Source organism: Amphiprion ocellaris, chromosome 13 (assembly GCF_022539595.1).
Source record: "Amphiprion ocellaris isolate individual 3 ecotype Okinawa chromosome 13, ASM2253959v1, whole genome shotgun sequence".
NCBI classification, from domain to species: Eukaryota; Metazoa; Chordata; class Actinopteri; family Pomacentridae; genus Amphiprion; species Amphiprion ocellaris.
Window position 1 is genome coordinate 22,657,378 of NC_072778.1, and position 20,177 is coordinate 22,677,554.

The following is a 20,177-nucleotide window of genomic DNA, read 5'->3' on the forward strand; positions in this document are numbered from 1 at the left end:
TCTCCAGTGAGTATAAAACCACCCTCTAAGAGCACGGTAAGAGTGAATGTAATTTTCTCCAACTTAAGGACATCGTGCAGTTATTCTTTGAAGGAGGGGTGTTGTGAAGATTTACATAAGACAAGGATTCTCCTGCGGGCAATCAAACAAAGGCAAAGGCAACAACAGGGTTTCCGCTACATTCATTCTGCAGCGGCGGCCTGCCACTGCTAAAATCCCAGCGCCGCTCCTTTAAATTTTTTATTTTTTTTTTTTAAATCATTGCAAATACTCCACCGCCGCTTTTCTTCACCTTCACAGCAGTCTTGCACTGTGTCGGGTACTTGCGAGTACTAAGGTAAACTACAGATAACTGTGTTGCTCTCAGTATCTACCCTTTTTGTCTATGTGTGTGTGTGTGTGTGTGTGTGTGGCCGGGGGGTGGGGGGTGTGGGGTGGGGGGGGTGGGGGGGGAGCAGAGCAGGAGCAGAGCAGCACTGCTGCTGGGAAAAAATCCTAGAGGAAACACTGAAAAACATTGTCCTGAGTGGTCGAGGTGGCAAGATTGTCAGGTGGCCTACTGAAGATTTGGGGGGGATGGATTGATGTTTAAGACTAGAAGGATTGCCAGAAATAAACTAATTTAGAACAACACCAAAACATATGAATAATGTTGCAAGGAGCCTCTACCACAAGTTTCATCAGTTGTATCTGGAAATATTCTGGAGAGTTTATGTTTGCTATAATGAAGTCTATGGAGCACTTTAAACTGAAAGAGAGACAACCTAGCGCACCTAGAAGAAGAATTTACTGCCCCAAGAGCTTTTATCCAAAAATCTTCAGAAAGGTTGGTTTGTAGTTCGATTTCCCAATCAGCCTTGATCTTATTTATCACGGACTCACTAGTTGTGAACAGGAAGTCATAAAGGAAACCTGATCTTTGGGCAAGACTCTTGCCTCGAGTACCAGATCAATGCCACTGGGGATTGGAACTTGAGGGAATGTTGACGAGTGGGTCCTAGCAAAATCATGGAGCTGAAAGTATCGAAAAAAGTCTGAGCTATTTAAATTGAAAGCAGAACGTAAATGGACGAAACTGGCAAAAACATTGTTAAGATAAGTCACCCAGACAGCGAAAGGCATTCTTCTACAACAATGTAAATCATGGGGCAATCCTAGCTGGTTTAAAAAAGGTGGTTGTTACAGATGGGTGTTGCTTTAGGGAGGGGAAGCCACCCAAAGCGTTGTCCAATTTGTGACCATATTTTAAGTGTGTTTATTACCACAGTGTTAGACGTGAAGCTAGAGGGAGAGAAGGGAAAGGTGCCACACACCAGAGATGAGAGAGAAGAAGCGCAGGAGTCATCCTCTAATTGGCACCAGCTGCACTAGGGTGAGAGAAACCAGTGTGATTTTGTGAAAATTGGCTGCCCAATAGTAGCTGATAAAATTACGTATACCAAGCCCGCCAACTGACCTGCCCCTTTGAAGTAGAATTTTACCCATTCTCACATGCTTACCATCCCAAATAAACGAAGAGACAATGTTATTAAAAGATTTAAACAAGGACTGAGGGAGAAATATGGGGAGACATTGAAATAAACACAAATATCTGGGTAGCACACTCATTTTTACAGTCTGTATCCTTCCCGCCAGAGATAGTGGCAAACAATTCCACCTCTGTAGATTTGATTTCATTGCAGCAGTTAAGGCAGTGAAATTTTTTTCATGGAGTGTACGGATGGTATGCATGATCATGACACCTAGGTACCTTATTTCTCCGTTAGATACTTTAAATGGTATGGATGATGGTGACATTTATGCAGCTAGTTGATTAATCCGAAGGCATTCACTTTTTTAAATATTCAATTTATATCCAGAAATAATGTCAAAAATGTTCAGGAGCGAAAGAATGGGCAAAATACTTGTCAGGGGGTCATACACACGTAGAGGATAAGATGTCAGCATAAAGCGAGATGCGATGTTCGATCCCCCCCCCCGCTTTTGATCCCTTTGAACCTTCCAACCAACTTTAAAGTAACTGATAGCAGCTTAATGACGAGTGTGAACAACAGCGCAGGGAGCGGACAGCCTAGCCTAGTGCCATGAGAAAGAAGAAATGGTCTTGAACGCTGTGTGTTTGTACACACTGATGCGTAGGGTGCGTAAAGTAGCTTAATCCAGGAGATGAAAAGTAAAAGATGAGTGAAAAGTAGCAAGTATATGAGCAACATAGTACAGTAACAACAGAATTAACATAAAGAAAATAAGCATCACAAAATGATCAAGCCAACAAAGAGGTCCCTCATCCTACACACCCATGAAGCTGGGAGCTTCAAGTCTCCCTCCCAGAAGTACTTCTCCATAGAGAAAACGATCCTCCCATCCCTTCCAAACCACGTTACCCATGTCCCTTAATAAAACCTTGTAAACCAAAACAAAAGATGTATACTTTCCTTTCTGAATCCTTATTTTTTCAGGATTCATCTCAGATCCCATAATTCATAAACAGGAAGAATCAGACACGTAAACATATAATCTTCTGAACATAATATGAAATATTGGCCTACCACTGTACAAAAAATAAACAGTCTGTAAGTATCAAATGGAGGTCTTAAGACAGCCTGAGCTATTCTGCATTGAGCTAAAAATACTGTAAATAAAATAACAAAAATATAAATGCATAAGTTCTGAATAGACCCCTTATTTGATCAGATTCCTTTCTTTGATCAGAGCATATGCTTAAATGGCTCCAGACTGCGGAATGACAGGCTTATTTAGCACCAAGTGTGAATGAAATATAAGGCCTTATTTCTAAGAGGCAATACAATTTGTAGACATTGCAGCCACTTACACAATGTGAATCATCAACACCTCAGATTAAGTGTCAAATTATGTGCACTGATGATATAGACTTCTAGAATATAAATGAAATAGGTGGACAGATAAGACAAAGACAATAAACAAACATAAAATGTCCGAGTAAACAACAGACTCAGATTACCACAATATATCATCTCTCTTCACGATGCTTTAGCTCCCTGATGCACAACATGGGCTAAAAGCGACCTATACTCAATAGAAAATGGGTATCTACCATTCCATGCCGTTCACCAAAGGGTCAAGTGTACATGATGAAGGTATAACTAGCCGGTTAGCCTCCAGGCCAACAGTAAAGTGTGAAGGGTTACATAAAAAAACATCCCAGGTCTGGAGTGTCACCATAGTGTCCTTTCTGTCCCGACATAGCCAAAAGGGATTGTGTATTTGAAGCATTTTCGAATCATCAAAGAGTCTTACTCTGGCCGTGTCAGTGTAGCTTGATGAAAGACCATGTTAGCATGGCTAGTGTTCAGGCTCCAAGCGAGCTAGTAATGCAGCTAATCGGGTCTCAGGGTGTGTTGGTAGTTAGCCGCAAACCTGCAAGCAGGCTGGGAAGAGCAGAGCCAGCCTAAGAGCGAGATTGTACAGTTTAGCCATGACCGCCCTATATTTAGCATGTTCCTCAGCAACAAGCTCTGAGAGTTAGAGAGCTACTGCATGAGGCGGAGGCTTCGGCTTTCCTTTGCCGTTTTGAAGATTTCGACATCTTGCGTTGAGATAATATTGATGTTTATTGCTCAGTTTTGCATGTAGGGTTGGCAAAAAAGTAAGGTTATTAAGAGTAAATGAAGATAGTTATGGGAGATAGAGACTACACTGTGCTCACATGCTCACCAAACCGGAAGTCAATAGGGTCTTCGCACCTTTGGTGCTCGGACCCTAATAATGTAGCGATCGCAGAGCCTGTCGCTATGACTGAACTGTTGTGCTGCAATGCAGTGGGGAGTAAGGGGTTTAAATGTCACTATTGTGGTTTATGTTAGCGTTACAATGTTATTAGTGTTTGTGTTTTATTGTGTTTTTGTGATTTAGTCAGCCGAGTTAGTTTGGTTAAGTGTTTTGTTGTCAGGACCGTGAGTGTGAAGCGTAGTGTGTTTGATGACTTCCTGCCACATTTTTAATATTATTTTTAAAAACTATTTCATTATTTATTTTAATATTATCGTTCTTCAATGCAGCTCACCACAATAATAAATATAAATAATAATAAAATAAAAATATGTGTCACACAAAATTCCACGATATAGCAAAAAAATCCATGCAGGGCTCCAGACTGTGACTAAATGGTTGTAATTTGTGACTAAAATTTGAGACAGTGCGAGTAAATTTTTCATCTACTCGCGCATGTGCGACCAGTAAATTTGCTGATTTTTAAAAAATTATTATTGAATATTTTTTGTTGCTGACAAAGTTCTGCTCCACACTTCAGCCCAGTGGTTGACAGTAATGCGTAAATGAGCTGGTTTGTCAACTGACATTAACTCCAAAAGAAGAAGAAAGGAGATGAACACCAAAGAAGAAGAAGGCGGGCCAATGCACTGCATCTGAAAATTGCACGGATGGTGGGCAGTCACTAGCGGACCAGAACATTGTCACATGACAGTGCTTGAGCAACAGCGGGACTCTATGTGGTGATGTGACCAAGCTTTCAGCTTGACAGTCCAGCAGATGAGTTGGATAAACACAGCGGCTCGGCCACAAACTTTCCCTTTTATTTCGAAAATTCTTCAGCGAAAAGTATTTCTGAAAGCTTTTGAGGCAAGAAAAAACCTGTGCAGCAGCTGAATCTGTCCTCATTTTAAGTCACCGACGGCTAGTTTAGAAGTTTGAGGACAGTTTCACGATGCGCGGAATCTCCGCACACTGCATCAAATTTGCATAAAGTAGAAGTCCAGTCTACTTTATGCAAATGAGCTGCAGCCCTCTCCAGGTAAACACACCGGATCGCAGTTGGAAACACACCGCAACCGGCCCAGCATGCCACATGCGGTGTGCACACTGTACAAACTTTTTCAGATGCGGGCTTTGCCGTGCGGGAAAATCGCATCTAGTGGACACGCGGCCTGAGCAGTTTGTTGTCAACTGCTGCACAATAAAATATGAATTGAAAACACTATAGTTTCAGCATTTATCGTTCAAGTCTTTATCAGTAATACAATGAAAATGAGAGGAAATGTGAATATTTACTTTTCAAGTTGATTTCAGTGTGCACCCCTAAATTTTCTGCTTGCGCTCCTAAAATTTTAAGTTAGGGGCCACTGTGCTCCTAAGAAAAAAAAGTTAGTCTGGAGCCCTGCCACGATACCAAATGCAGTTTAAAAATCTGTGATACGTGTGTGTGTGCATGTGTGTGTGTGTGTGTGTGTGTGTGTGTATATGTATATATATATATATATATATATATATATATATATATATATATATATATATATATATATATATATATATATATATATATATATAAGTGCTGTCAAAATTGATTAATGTGATTACATTTTTAATCAGATTAAAAATTTTAACGCAAATAACGCATCTGCAGCACAGAATTACTCAAAATCCTTGAAACATCTTTGGCAATGCATTTTGTCCCAGTAGGCTTGAAAACTGAAAAAAGAAGTTACTTTATTCATTATATATTTTTTAAAATTTATCAGCCGATTAATCAGAATTTTTGTCTGCAAAATACTGAAAGGCATCCATCTCAAAAAATCCCCATCGGTTGGGCCCTACTAAACAGTACGCTGGCCCTCTTGATGAGAAATTTGAATACAAAAAAACCCCCAAGACGGAAGAGTTGACTGACTAACAGTAATATGCACACTCTGCAGGACGGAGTTTTCTTTTCACTGAAGCACTTCCAGCTTAAAGTACCACAGTAACATGAAGCATGCATTAGTCGGGGATTCTAACATGAACGTTTATGGGTGTTCAATAAACACCTTAAGCGTTAAGTATATTCTCTTCTTTCTTGAGTCTGTTTGCGAATGCAAAATGAAGCGCGATTAATATAGATTAAAAAATTAGGACATTAAATCGGGATTAATCAAAATTAATCCACAGCAACCATGTGATTAATCTGATTTAAAAAATGTAATTGTTTGACAGCATTATACCCATACCAGATAAGTTAGAGAGACTGTTCGCTCATGCTGAATACAGGAGGGAAACTTTGGTATTTTACATTTACTCAGCTGAAACAGTCCCTTCTTCATCGGTAGACCTTTTGTACTAAAGTTAGAACAAAGATGAGAAATAAAGGCTGTTCTCAGGGAAGTGTACGGGGCAGGGACTGAATTCACTATCAACCCTGAGCATAGTTCAGCCTCCTTGGTGGAGGTAACAAAGAAACAATGTTTGTTTGTCTTTCTGTCAGCAAGATTATACAAGAACTATAGGCCCGAATTTCATGAATCCTGGTGGCGAGCCTGAATATGGACAACATAAGGTTTCAATAAATTACTGTGCAGGATCACTGTCTTTAAAATTTTATTTTTTTTCAGATATATTAAAGACAGTAATAACTGATCTCATGAATACAAGCTGAGCTTAACCTTGGAAATTAGTCAAATTTGTATCTTTGTAACCCATGAAAGTGATGTCAGCAACAGCTAAAAATTGAGAATTTCTATTGGAATATTTTGTACACTGAGTTGCACTAATAATACAGTCAGTGTTGGCTCCCCATAGGGCTGTGTGCTGAGCCCCATCCTCTACTCACTGCATGACTGTGCTCCCATCCACAATTTTAACACCATCATTATGTTTGCTTATGACACGACTGTGGTTGTACTTATCTAAGGAGGAGACAAGTTGCCTAGAGAAATGAAGTCCAAAAAGTGATGGTGCGGTGTTCAAAGAAAAATCTGGTCTTTAACTCCACAAAAACAAAAGAACTCATCATAGACATTTGGAAAAAAAACAGCCTGCAACAAGCTGCTAGTGTCCTGTTACAGCTGCTCCTTTGAGAGCATGCTGGCCAACTGTATCACTGTGTGGTTCATCAGCTGCTCAGCAGCAGACAGGATAACCCTTCAGAGGATCATCAACACCAAACAGTGGATAATCTTTGGCTGACTTATTTATCTCTCAAGTGCCTCAGTAGAGCAGCAAACATTCTTAACGACCAATCCCATCCTGGACACCATCTGTTTAACCCACGACCCTCGGGTAGTCTCTTCAGATCCATCAAATCACAAATAGACTGAGAAACAGCTTCCACTACAGAGCCATTGGAGATCTGGTCTGCCAAACACCCAAATCGTGAGGACCTGAGTGCCTATCAGCAAGTTGCCTACCATCATTATACTAGAAAAGAGAGATACCACATTCAGCATGGAGGTGTTAGCATGAGAGTTTTCTTAATCGGTGTATTTCACCAGGGTGTCAGAATTCAGTCACTTGTTGCACTTCCAGAAAGACCATTTTTAAATAATAGAATGAATGCATGAAAAATATTGCTTGAACAGAAACAAGGTGATTTTCCCATTGTTGAAATATCATGTCCATGTAATCCTGCTCCCCTGACTACAGGTTTTAACATGTTGTCGAGTGCTTTTACCTGAACCAGCCAGATCCCATCTTTAGTATCTTCCACTAATTCATAAAAGTGCATCTCTCCACTAAAGTGTGTGGTACTGGAATCTCCTGCATCTGTCTGCTCCTTCTTTTTCTTGATAGCGGAGTACAGCTCCCCTTGTGTCAAGTCTCCTAAAGGAGGAAAAAAAGTGCCACAATTTGAAAAGGGCCAAGGAGCAGTGACATTCATATCGCAGTGGTTCCCATACTTTGTCTGGCTTCTGTGTTTACAATCTGTTCAACCTGACATTTTACATATCTGTTTATTTATTTAGGTTTGAATAGTATCAGAAGTGGCAGAGCTCATTAAGTCCACAAAACACAGCAAGCAGAGATGTAAATCAGATGTTCTTAGTGCATTACCCAGTTCCAGTTCACACAGTGTTAGCTTACCTTTGGAGTATGACTGCATGTAGTTGCTCTTCACTTTCCTTGATTTTCTTTTCCTTTTCCATTACATTTGTTTGTAAAACTCAATTTTCTTTCTGTTTGAGGTTTGAGCCATGCAGGATGATGCATATGTAGCTTTTTTTTTTACACATTCAACTGATTAGGAGAGATTTTTTTTTCTGTGCTTACCTTGGTAAGCACAGGAAAAAAAACTTTGTTTAACATCTGAAGATACCAAAAAGATACCAAAAGCCATCACAATTAATTTTTTGCCAATTACCATTCTATGCTTAACTTAACTGTGACAGTGTAGCCCTGTGATAGACTGATGACCTGTCCAGGGTGTTCCCTGCCTTCACGCATAGGCTCCAGCCCTACTGCAACACCACAGCAGATAAAGCGGTGTATATAGATAATTACTGAAGGGTGTATGGACTTCAAAACAGGTGTGTATATGTGTGTGTACTGGAGATATTGGCGAGGGATTTTGAAATTGGCTATCAAAATCAAGCTTACATTTCATCTCTACATAATAGTTTGTTTGGAAAACAATGCTGTGACAAACACTTGCTCTCTAATTATATAGACATTTGGTCATGAACAAAAGTTTACTTATACTTGTCAAAACCATGTGTATCACTGGCAGTCTTGAGCTTCCAATGACTCAAATAGCGCCTAATTACTCTGCCAAGGAACGCAGCGGAGTTATGCGACGATCAGTGTGCATTTGTCTGTCTGTGCGCAGTGTTATTCAAAAACAGAATGACGGATTTAATGAAATTTTCAGGGAAGGTCAGGAATGACACAAGGACCACCTGATTAGATTTTGGCAGTGATGTGGCTTATAGTCTGGATTCACAGATTTGTTAATGATTTCTGTATCATTGCGAGATAGCGTCACTGTAATTGTGATAAATGAACGCTACATCATCATACAACAACTGAGCAGCCTTGGTGGAGTTCTGCGCTCTGAGTGCTTTTCTTGTTTTAAAGATGGAATTATTTAAATACATGCATCTTTGTTGCAATAAACAATAATGCATTCTGGTTCTTTAATAGATTTATGGCAGCTCTGGGTGAATGAGAAACAGTGCAAAGCACTCTGACTATCACTAAGGTAGAAAGGTGCTATTTAAGTACAGAGCATTTACAGTGCACAAAAAAATAACAATTGTTCAACTTCTATCTAAAAGCCAAACATGTCCCCAGTGAAACCAAATAAAATTTCTACTTTTGATTCCCCTACCATTACAGAAACAACTCATGTATTCTATGTTATGTCATTTTATAGTCTTGGCTTCAAAATCATTCTTACTACTTTCTAGACACCAGATTGTGTGTTTTTAAAAATATTTAGCCTATGGAGCAAATGCATTCAATTTAGTTAGTGCGTCTTATATTCAGGTATGCTCAATAGTTCGGAAATTACGGTAGCTGCTTGTTCTTTAATTTCCCTTCGGGGATTAATAAAGTTATTGTATTATGTATTATATTGTTTGGTGCTGGACTTTGCACAGTGGGGATTGTAGCAGACTGAGGAACAGAACATTCCAGAGCAACACACAGAGAATCTGACCTTTGGCCTTCAAAAGTTTGGACACACCTTCTCATTTAATGATTTTTCTTTATTTCCAGGACTATTTACATTGTAGATTCTCATTGGAGGCATTAAAAGTATGAATGAACACATATGTAATTATGTAGCAAACAAGAAAGTGTGAAATAAGTCAAAATATGTTTTATATTTTAGATTCTACAAAATAGCCACCCTTTGCTTTGATTACTGCTTTGCACACTCTTGGCATTCTCTGGATGAGTTTCATGAGGTAGTCACCTGAAATGGTTTTCACTTTACAGGTGTGCCTTGTCAAGATTAATTTGTGGCATTTCTTGCCGTCTTAATGGGGTTGGGACCATCAGTTGTGTTGTGCAGAAGTCAGGTTGGGACACAGTTTACAGCCCTATTTGGCAACTGTTAGAATCCATATTATGGCAAGAACCAATCAGCTAGAGAAATGACAGTCCTTCATTACTTTAAGAAATTAAGTTCAGTCATTCTGGAAAATTGCAAAAACTTTGCAAGTAACCCCAAGTGCAGTCACAAAAATCATCAAACGCTATGATGAAATTGGCTCACATGAAGACCACCCCAGGAAAGGAAGACCAAAAGTCCAGTTCATCAGAGTCACCAGACTCAGAAATCACAAGTTGACAGCACTTCAGATTAGAGTCCAGATAAATGCCACACAGAGTTCTAGTAGCAGACACATCGCTACATCAACTGTTCAGAGGAGACTGACCAATCAGGCCTTTATGGTCAAATAGCTGCTAAGAAATCACTACTAAGGAGAAGCAACCAGCAGGACAGATTTGTTTGGGCAAAAAACCACAAGGAATAGACATTAGACCAGTGGAAATCTGTGCTTTGGTCTGATGAGTCCAAGTTTGAGATCTTTGGTTCCACCCGTTGTGTCTTTGTGCGACGCAGAAAAGGTGAACTGATGGTCTCTACAGGCATGGTTCCCACCGTGAAGCATGGAGGAGGAGGTGTGATGGTACTTTGCTGGTGACACTGTTGGGGATTTATTCAAAACTGAAGGCACACTGAACCTGCATACTGCAGTGACGTTATCCCATCCAGTTTGCATGTAGTTGGACCATCATTTATTTTTCAACAGGACAATGACCTCAAACACACCTCCAAGCTGTGTAAGGGATATCTGACCATGAAGGAGAGTGATGGAGTGCTGTGCCAGATGATCTGGCCTCCACAGTCACCTGACCAAATTGAGATGGTTTGGGATGAGATGGAGCGCAGAGTGAAGGCAAAAGGGCCAACAAGTCCTCAACATCTCTGAGAACTCCTTCCAGACTGTTGGAAAACCATTTCGGGGGAGTACCTCATGAAGCTCATCCAGAGAATGCCAAGAGTGCACAAAGCAGTAATCCAAGCAAAAGGTGGCTATTTTGAAGAATCTAAAGTATAAAACATTTTTTGACTTATTTCACACGTTTTTGTTCACTACATAATTCCATATGTGCTCATAGTTTTGATGCCAGTGAGAATCTACAATTTAAATAGTCACGGAAATAAAGAAAAACCATTAAATGAGAAAGTGTCCAAACTTTTGAATGGTAGTGTATTTCCTAGGTCCTATTTTTCTTATTATTAAATGTATATGCTTATATTTTTAGCTATGTTACAAATTTACATTCATGTACCCTAATGTCTAAAATTTGTAAGTTTATGCTTATGTTTACACCTTTTATTATTATCACAGGAATCATATGAGATAAACATATTACGTTTGGTGCCATTCTAATCGCCTATTCAGTGTTTTTTTTAAGATCTGTGATCATCATAGATATTGAACAACTGGATGTGAAGAATGGATAAGAAATTAACTACAAGCAAGTTCCAAAGATATTTGGCCTCTAACCTCTTTTGGACAGTGAAACAACACCGCAGCTTTCGGATGAACACATCCACCACTGGTCAGATGCTGATTTGAATTTTCCTCCTACACTTTTTATATAAAAGAAAGTGACTGGAATGCAAAAGAGGGCTAACTGAGAGAGAAAAACAAGGTTTTTGAAATGGGCTATGACTTAAAATGATGACTTTAAACAAAGGCTTAAAACTGGGTTCTTTTATGACAGATTAAAGAAATGTATGGCTTAACTTTAAAATAGGGCTTTGTTTTCTTTTGTTTATGTAAAGTTTGACTTCTTAAGTTAACTTGAATTATACAACAGTGCAAATATTTTCTTCAAAACTATGAACTTCGACTCTTAGTGTTTTTACTTTGGCACACTTTTGCAATGCAGCATGCCAAAGTGCCTCCTTGTCTCTTGTATTCCTGAATCAACTCATCCAGCAGATCATCACATCTACACATCCTGAAGCGGCCTCCCGCTACCTCCTTCAAAGGCTACGTAAGTATCATTTTTCTTCTGTTAAATGGGTGAATTTACAAATTATATCTGGTTTTCCAGTTCCATAGTGATTCTAAATTCATCACCTTTCTACCAACTGCTTCCAGTGACAATCACAGTTAATTAGCTTGGTTATCTGTATTTATTCATCCATTACTTCACTGTCTGTTGTTGTTGAGCCATTGTTGTTCATTGTTTGTTCATAGTATTAGTTAATAAATGCTTGTGTATAATTATCATTAGTTCTACCATGTGATTTTATTTGGGGAACTGGAGGTCAATGAAATCAGAGCCGACGACTTTTAATTATGACACTGATCAATACAAGTAGATTTGATTTGTTAATGATTACTGAACCTGAAATATTCTTGATATACGTCTCTTAGGCTTAGATCAAAAACACCCAAGTGGTGCTCTTGATAAATGAGTGCAATTTGAATCATAAAGTGTAGTTTCTACAAGTATGCGGTGCGGCCGCATTAGGCTACACATTTTTGCTACATATAATTATATTTCTACATAGGAAGCTACTTCTGCTACATTATTACAGTGTGTTTGTACAATAAATAACAGCAACGTTAAAAAAAACAAACATGCTCTTCAAATATTTACAATTTACTATAGCTGTTGTGGATCACAAATTGTGGTAAGTTGTTCACACTGACATTTTACAAACGTTATGTTTGTTTCGTTCAACTATATGGCGATAAACAATTGTGCTATTATTGTTCCTTTCACAGCTTTACTGACACATACACTCACTGGCCACTATATTAGGTACAACTGTTCAATTGCTTGATAACACAAATAGCTAATCAACCAATCACATGGCCACAACTCAATGCTTAGGATTTCAAATTTAGAATTTAGAATGTCAAACAGCATCAGCACAGGGAAGAAAGCGGAGTTAAATGATTTTAACGTGGCATGGTTGTTGGTGTCAGACGGGCTGGTCTGAATATTTCAGAAACTGCTGATCTACTGGGATTTTCATGAACAATCTTCTCTAGAGTTTACAGAGAATGGTCTGAAAAACAGAAAATACTTTGTGAACAGCAGTTGTGCGGACAAAAAATGCCTTGTTGATGTGAGAGGTCAGGGGAGAATGGGCAAATTGGTTGGAGATGATATAAAGGTAACAGTAACTCAAGCACTCGTCACAACCAAGGAAAGCAGAATACCATCTCTGAATGCGCAATACATCCAACCTCGAAGAAGATGGGCTACAGCAGCAGAAGACCACATCAGGTATCACTCCTATCAGCTAAGAACAGGCTCACCAAAATTGGACAATAGAAGATTGAAAAAACGTTGCCTGGTCTGATGAGTTTCGATTTCAGCTGCGACATTCAGATGGCCAGAATTTGATGTAAACAACATGAAAGCATGGATCCATCCTACTTTGTAAGAATGGTTCAGGCTGGTGGTGGTGGCGTTGCAATGGTGTGGGGGATATTTTCATGACACACTTTGGGCCCCTTAGTACCAACTGAATATTGTTTAAATGTCACAGTCTACGTAAGTATTGTTGCAAACCATGTCCATCCCTTTATGACCACAGTGTATCCATTTTCTGATGGCTACTTCCAGCAGGATAATGTACCATGTCACAAAGCTCAAATCATCTCAAACTGGTTTCTTGAACATGACAATGAGTTTACTGTACTCCAATGACCTCTACAGTCATCAGATCTCAATCCAATAGAGCACCTTTGGGATGTGGTGGAATGGTAGATTGGCATCATGGATATGCAGCCGACAAATCTGCAGCAACTGTGTGATGTTATCATGTCAATATGGATCAACACCTTGTTGAAAGTATGCCACGAATAATTAAGGCAGTTCTGAATGCAAAAGGGGGTCCAACCTTTTACTAGCAAGGTGTACCTAATAAAGTGGCCACTGAGTGTATATTAGGTGGCTTGGGCAAGCACAACACCAGAGTTTTGGTCAATTTCCCACTGGATGTAAAGGCTGAACAGCAAAATGGGGACTGATTTCCCCGTTAGGTATGCTTATTCTTTCAAGTCATTTTTTTATTGTAAGTGCTGCGAAATACGCAAACTAATCCATGAGTATCGACAGACCCCTAACTTCTGTGAACTCAGGTGTGCAATAAATTTACATCTAGTATCAGATGTTAGACTTCTAGGATAATCTAGAACATTTTTTCTGTTCTCAGTCTAAATTCACCTGGAAGAGCAGCATTTAGTTAACGGTCAGTTTAATCAAATAAAATGCGGACTGCATACTCCCATTAATTGGTATATTGCTCCTATTTCTCATATCAACTGCACTATAGATTTACTTATTCTGGGTTATCTGTCTTTTTGTTTTTCATTTAATGTAAGTAACATCTCATGTCCTCCAAATGCTTTTGTTTTTTTCTGTAAAGCACTCCGAGTTGCCTGGATATAGGAACAACGCAAGTCTTTCATTTGGCCTTTATTTTTCGTATGCAGAAAATGTACGTGGTTGACTGTCAGATTGTAATGTCTATCAAAATGCATCTGCACAAATCCAGGTATCCAGGCAAATCCATGTGATGGCATTAATATTCCTGTTCATCTCATCAGCGACCCGACCTACCCATTAATGATGTGGCTAATGAGAGGATACAAAAGTCATCACCATCTCACTTCAGAGCAAAGTGACATTAAACACTGTCTCAGCTTAGTACGAACGGTGGTTGAAAATGCCTTTGCTGTCTAAAGGCACAGACTGCATGCTAGAGCGCAATGACATGCAGACAGAATTGATGCCTCATGTTGTTGCTGTATGCTGCATTTTACGCAATGTCTGTGAACTGACAGGAAAGGACACTTTCTTGCCCAACTGGAATGTAGAACCACGTGAAAAGTTTCAGGAGCATGATACAGATGCAGTGGTGGAAAAAAGTTTTCGGACACCCCATGCATGTGTGAAATATTGCGTTAAAAATCAATCCTACGTCTTCAAGTGCAATTTCTTCTAGTACAGTCACAGCCAAAATACTAAACAAATCCTAAAAAAGCCATTAAAAACTGGTTCCATAATCATACATGAGAACTTTTGAGTACTGGGTCATTTTGGTACCAGTGATCAACTAATGAAGGTCGTGTTATTTATTAAAACACACAGTTTTGTTGCTGTGCTTTGTGTCTATATAAAGCCAGCACATCTGAAAGTTCTTCAGAGACAAAAATAGCTATAACAAGGAACCCAACGTGGGAAACACGTCTGAAAATACAGATTCTCTGCCAGGAAGGGTACAGCTGCTGCCAGATAGCCAGGAAGTGCCGATGCAGTCCTTTAGCAGTTGGATACACTCTCCAGAAATACAGACGAACCAACAGCTTGGCAGACAAACCAAGATCTGGGCGTCCAAGGGTTTCTTCAGCAAGAAATGACCGCATTCTGATCCACATGTGCAGGGAAAACCGCCGAATGACATTACAGGAGTTTCAGGAGCAGTGGTTAAACCAAACTTGTGTCCAGTGTTCAACCCACACTGTACATGGCCGACTTCTAGATCATGGTTTAAGGTCCTACAAGGCTGTCAAGAAGCCCCTGATCAATGAGAGACAAAGGTTATCCCTCCGTCATTGGGCCTAAGCACACAAGAACCGAAGATTCTGTGTTCAGATGAGTCCAGCTTTCAGCTTTATCTTCCTCCTGCTAATGTGAGAGTATGCAGAAGGGAAGCATTATCTCCGACATGTACAGTACCTACTATCAAGCATGGTGGAGGCAGTATCGTGGTTTGGGGATGCATGACTGCTGCTGGTGTTGGTCATCTAGGTGTCTGTGATGGCACATTGGACTCTGTCAAGTATTGTGCCATTCACCAAACCGAGATGCTGCCTTCTTCATGTGCACTGCTCCGTTGAGGTCAAAACTGGATGTTTCAACAAGAGGGGCCAGTAGAACTTGGCTACAGGAGCACAGTATCCAGGTCTTAGCATGGCCAGTTCAATTCCCAGACATGAGTCCCACTGAAAATCTGTGGTGGATTATCAAAAGGTCCATTTCAAAGCATAAACCAAAGAATTTAGAAGAATAAAAGTAGTAATTCAAAAAGAATGGGACAAGATTACCCCTCAGCAGTGTGAAAGGCTGGTGGGGAATATGCCAGTCAGGATTAGCCCTCTACTGTGTGCTAATGGCAGGACTACTAAATACTAATTTGATGATGTGATGGTTGATTTATTTTTTTATGTTTTATACACATTCTATTATTTATTGACTTTGATATCGACAATGTTGAGAACTGACATATTTAAATTGTCAAGAATTTATTTTTGTTAGTTTTTCTTGGAAACAAACAAAAAAATATTTGTATTTGTTTGTGTCTAATACAGTCACACCTTTTGAAACAGAAAGAAGACTGTTCCACAAATATTTCCTGATATTTGAGTAAAAATTTTAAGGACGGAAAACTTTTTTCTGCCACTGTATATAACCTGGAGAAACAGCACACAGACAGTGATGTCCATATTGTAAAACGTGTAGCTATTTTTTAACCTAAGATGTGACACTGCAGCTCTGTTTACATTGTATTTCTATGCAAGCAGTATATCTGTGTTGGACCAGTAAAAGTATATATATATATAAAAAAAAAAAAAATCTGTACAGAGGATTGTTGAGGAAGTGTAGTGTAACTGTGATAACATAATAGAAAGTGTTTTGCATACGTTTACATACACTTGTAAAGACCATGTATCATGGTAGTCTTCATTTTCTAATGTACTCCTACAACTCCAAATCTTCCATGATAGAATGGCTGAAATACATGCATCCTTGTCACAAAAAACAATCATGCATTTTGGTTCTTCCATAGATTTATTGTAGGTCTTCTGGAAATATGACATGGCTTTGGATGAAATTTTCAGGGAAAGTCAGAAATGACACAAGGACTAAGTGATTAGATTTTGGCAGTGAAGCAGCTTATTGTCTGGATCCATAGATTTGTAAAGGATTTCCCATTGTAAGATATAGCGGCCGGCACAGCGTCACTGTAACTATGATAACAAGTGAACGCTGTGTCAGTTGCCTGCTGACAATCACATGATTGCAATCCAAGTACAAATCTACCGTTGCTGACTTATCAGAAATGTTACAAGGAACAAATGATTAAATTGTGGGGGTGTTTCCAAGTACCGTCAATTCCTGCTGTATATTTAGGTCAGGTGATTCGGTATCCGTACATAACGTACACATGCATAACATATGCCTGTGTTCAGTGCAAGGTCACGGAATGAACAGTATTGACAGAGTACTTCACTCTGAGTGCTTTTCTTGTTGATATATGTTTTCAGGTTTTATAAACCCTCCCCACACACTGAACATCACCGCAGAGCAACACTATGCATAGCGATCACACAACTATGTGAAATGGATATGGTGAGATGCTACACACAAGAGACAGAGGAGACTGATGTTACAGTCACTGAGCCCATCAAAGGACAGCGCTGTACATTACGCATTTTATTTCTATTAAATATTCTTTCAATATGTTTCAATTATTATTTTTTGTATTGTTTCCTAGAAAATGCATACTTTATCACAAAAATAATTAAAACAATGTAGCGATCGCAGAGCCTGACGCCATGACAGGACCACCTGATTAGATTTTGGCAGTGATGCAACTTATAGTCTGAAACCACGGATTTGTTCAAGATGTCCATATCATTGCGAGATAGTGGCACGGCGTCACTGTAACTATGACAACAAGCTGCTGACAATCACGATTGCCATCCTACTACAAATCCACCACTGTAGTCTCATCGGGACCTATCAGTTGGAAATTATACGCCTGAGCAGTCTTGGCAGAGTACTGCGCTCTCTGAGTGCTTTTCTTGTTAGTTTTTGTGACAGTGGTATGACCCCTTCATTCTTGTGATTAAGTCAATTGACTACAGTTGGTGACTGATGAGCCAATTTAAATCCATTTGATAAACTCATTAGACACTCCCACAAACACTTCATTGGAAAAGTCTAATGAGATAAGCACAGATCTGAAGAGGAAAATCATTGAACAAATCAGGAATGCCATTTTAAAGATCCCAAAATCAACTGTGCAAACTATTGTTTGTAAAATTCAAGAAAAGCACTCAGAGAGCGCAGTACTCTGCCAAGACTGCTCAGTCTTTGTATCATTTCCGACAGTCGTGGCAGAAATCATGGCACTATAGAATGTGGGTGGCCATGTAATATAGATGTACCCACAGACAAAATGACCTTGTGCTGAGCACAGACATGTGCTATGCATGTGTATGTTATGTATAAATTACTGAATCGTGTGACCTAAATATGTAGCAGGTGGTGGGAATTGATGGGACTCGGAAATACCCCCACAATCAATTGTTACTTGTATCATTTTGGACAGATAAGTCCCGACAAGTCCGTAACTGTCGATTTTTAGTAGGATCGCAATCATGTGATCCTCAGCAGGCAGCTGACGTAGTGTTCACTTGTAGTCATGGTTACAGTGACACCGTGCCGCTATCTCGCAATGGTACAGAACTCTTTAACCAATTCGTGGATACAGACAATAAGCCACAGCACTGCCAAAATCTAATCACTTGGTCCTTGCGTCATTTCTGACCTTCCCTGAAAATTTCGTTCAAATCTGTTATTCTGTTTTCGAGTAATGTTGCAAACAGACAGACCAATGCCGATCGTCACATAACTCCACCTCCTTGGCGGAGTAAATAAATTGAAAAGTTCTAGGAGCCACTGAAAACCTAAGACTGTCACGACACATGGTCTTCACAAGTGTATGGAAACCTTTTTTTCATGACTATGTCTATATGAACTGAGAGTTTGTCGCAGTTGTTTTTTTATTTGATATGCTATGTAGAGATGAAATGTAAGCTTGACTTTGATAGAGCATTTGAAAAGGCCCTCAACAATTTCTTCTTACAATACGCACACACACCTGTACAGAGTTTTATACACACCCACACATGAAATCCTTCAAATAATAAAACCATTGGGGCATCTTGCAGCACCTTAAAGATGCCACTACTGTGAAAACCAAAAGTAGTCAGTGTGTATTTGGTTTCAGACAGTCAGTGACTTTCCACAGGTGGTGTCACAGACATAACTATGAACATGTGTAGTTTGGGGAGGCTGGTCATTTCATAGCCTACTGGGAAGATGAAAGCACTGCAGCTAATCATGCAGCCCACTGACAATGAGCAAGACTCAGATATCTCTCTGAAAACGTTTTTGTGTTTCCGGTCTCAAGCATGAGTTTTCTTTGAATCTGACACTGCACAAAAAATAATAATGCATCTTTGTGTTGTTGGTAATCACTGACATCCCACAACATGATATTCAAAAAATGAAATGTTCCACTTACTACTTATTAAATGCAAATTAAACAATACTAGTGTCTGTCCTTAAGGACCTTTGTGTAAGTTTTTTTTTTTAGCTGAAATGAGAAATGGAAGGGTCCTCCTTGTAGTACAGTGTCATTTCTTACAGTTCAATGTTGCTGTTGTCTCGCCCTGGATATGATTAAATACAGACAAAACGATGGCAGCCTCTTTGTGAATGCAGATGCACCTGAGCCTACGAATAATTTAGTTATTATGCACTTAATGCATCATCTCATTTAAAAGCAGAGCCTGAACTCACATGATGTGACAGTATCATTAAGGCTGTCCCACAAACACCCCAGGTCCGATCTTTTACCTGATTTCTCTACTAGCTCTCTGACGTCCTTCTTCTCAGCCAGTCCGGAGTATCCCAGCCCTCGACACTCCAGGATCGTCTTCAACTTCGTGTAACTTAGAGTCACTGGATCAACAAGCTGGGTAGCAAACATACCAGTCTCATACCAAACCACTGCCTCAAAAATCCTCGCTAACATAAATAACACTATGAAATACAAGAGAAGGAAGAACAGTTTCAACCACATCTTCCAGCTGGACGTGAGCGCTAACAAAATGTCTCTGTAAACAGCAGACAGGCTCCGCAGGATTCCAGCATCGACTCTGTACACGTTCACAGCAGCGTTAGACAATTATCTACATGACCGTCAGACCTCCATCGTTTGGCCGCGCGTAGCTGGAAGGATATTTCCTCACTGTTCTCTTCTTTCACCAACAGCTCACATTCACGAAGCCCGATTACTGTTTAGCTTAGCATTGTCCGCAGGCGTCGGTGGTCTCTCAAGCACAAGGCCTCTCCAACGCAGGCGCAGCAGGTTCCTGCTGAGTGGTGAGTGGCGGCGCTCTGCTCATTCACGGTACCAAAACGGAAACGACGGTCTGATGGGATCTGATCTGATCCAGCTCCGATCAGCTGCTGTACACACACGAGAGCTGAAGTCACATCCGTCTTCTTCGAGGTTTTCCAGGCATTAAGGCGCTTTACTGCCGCCCTCTGGCTCTACTGCTCCACTATCGTCCGATTCTCTCACAGTC

The 20,177-nt window shown here is 39.8% G+C and overlaps 1 protein-coding gene across 5 annotated transcripts in view; it reads right to left on the reverse strand.

Moving 5' to 3' along the window:
- rnf103 (ring finger protein 103) overlaps positions 1-20,095 on the reverse strand; it is a 59,019-nt gene extending 38,924 nt beyond the window's left edge. Inside the window, exons 1-2 of one of the 5 annotated variants that reach the window (XM_055016330.1) lie at positions 19,444-20,088; positions 7,421-7,569 (exon numbers count right to left, since the gene is read on the reverse strand). In XM_055016330.1, the coding sequence (XP_054872305.1) occupies positions 7,421-7,569; positions 19,444-19,669 (375 nt within the window). In that variant the 5' untranslated portion in view covers positions 19,670-20,088. Of the gene's footprint in view, positions 1-7,420; positions 7,570-19,443 lie in introns of all 5 variants that reach the window. The other 4 variants (XM_023266611.3, XM_023266609.3, XM_055016331.1 and 1 more) reach the window with 4 other exon arrangements.
- Between the last annotated feature and the right edge of the window lie 82 nt (positions 20,096-20,177).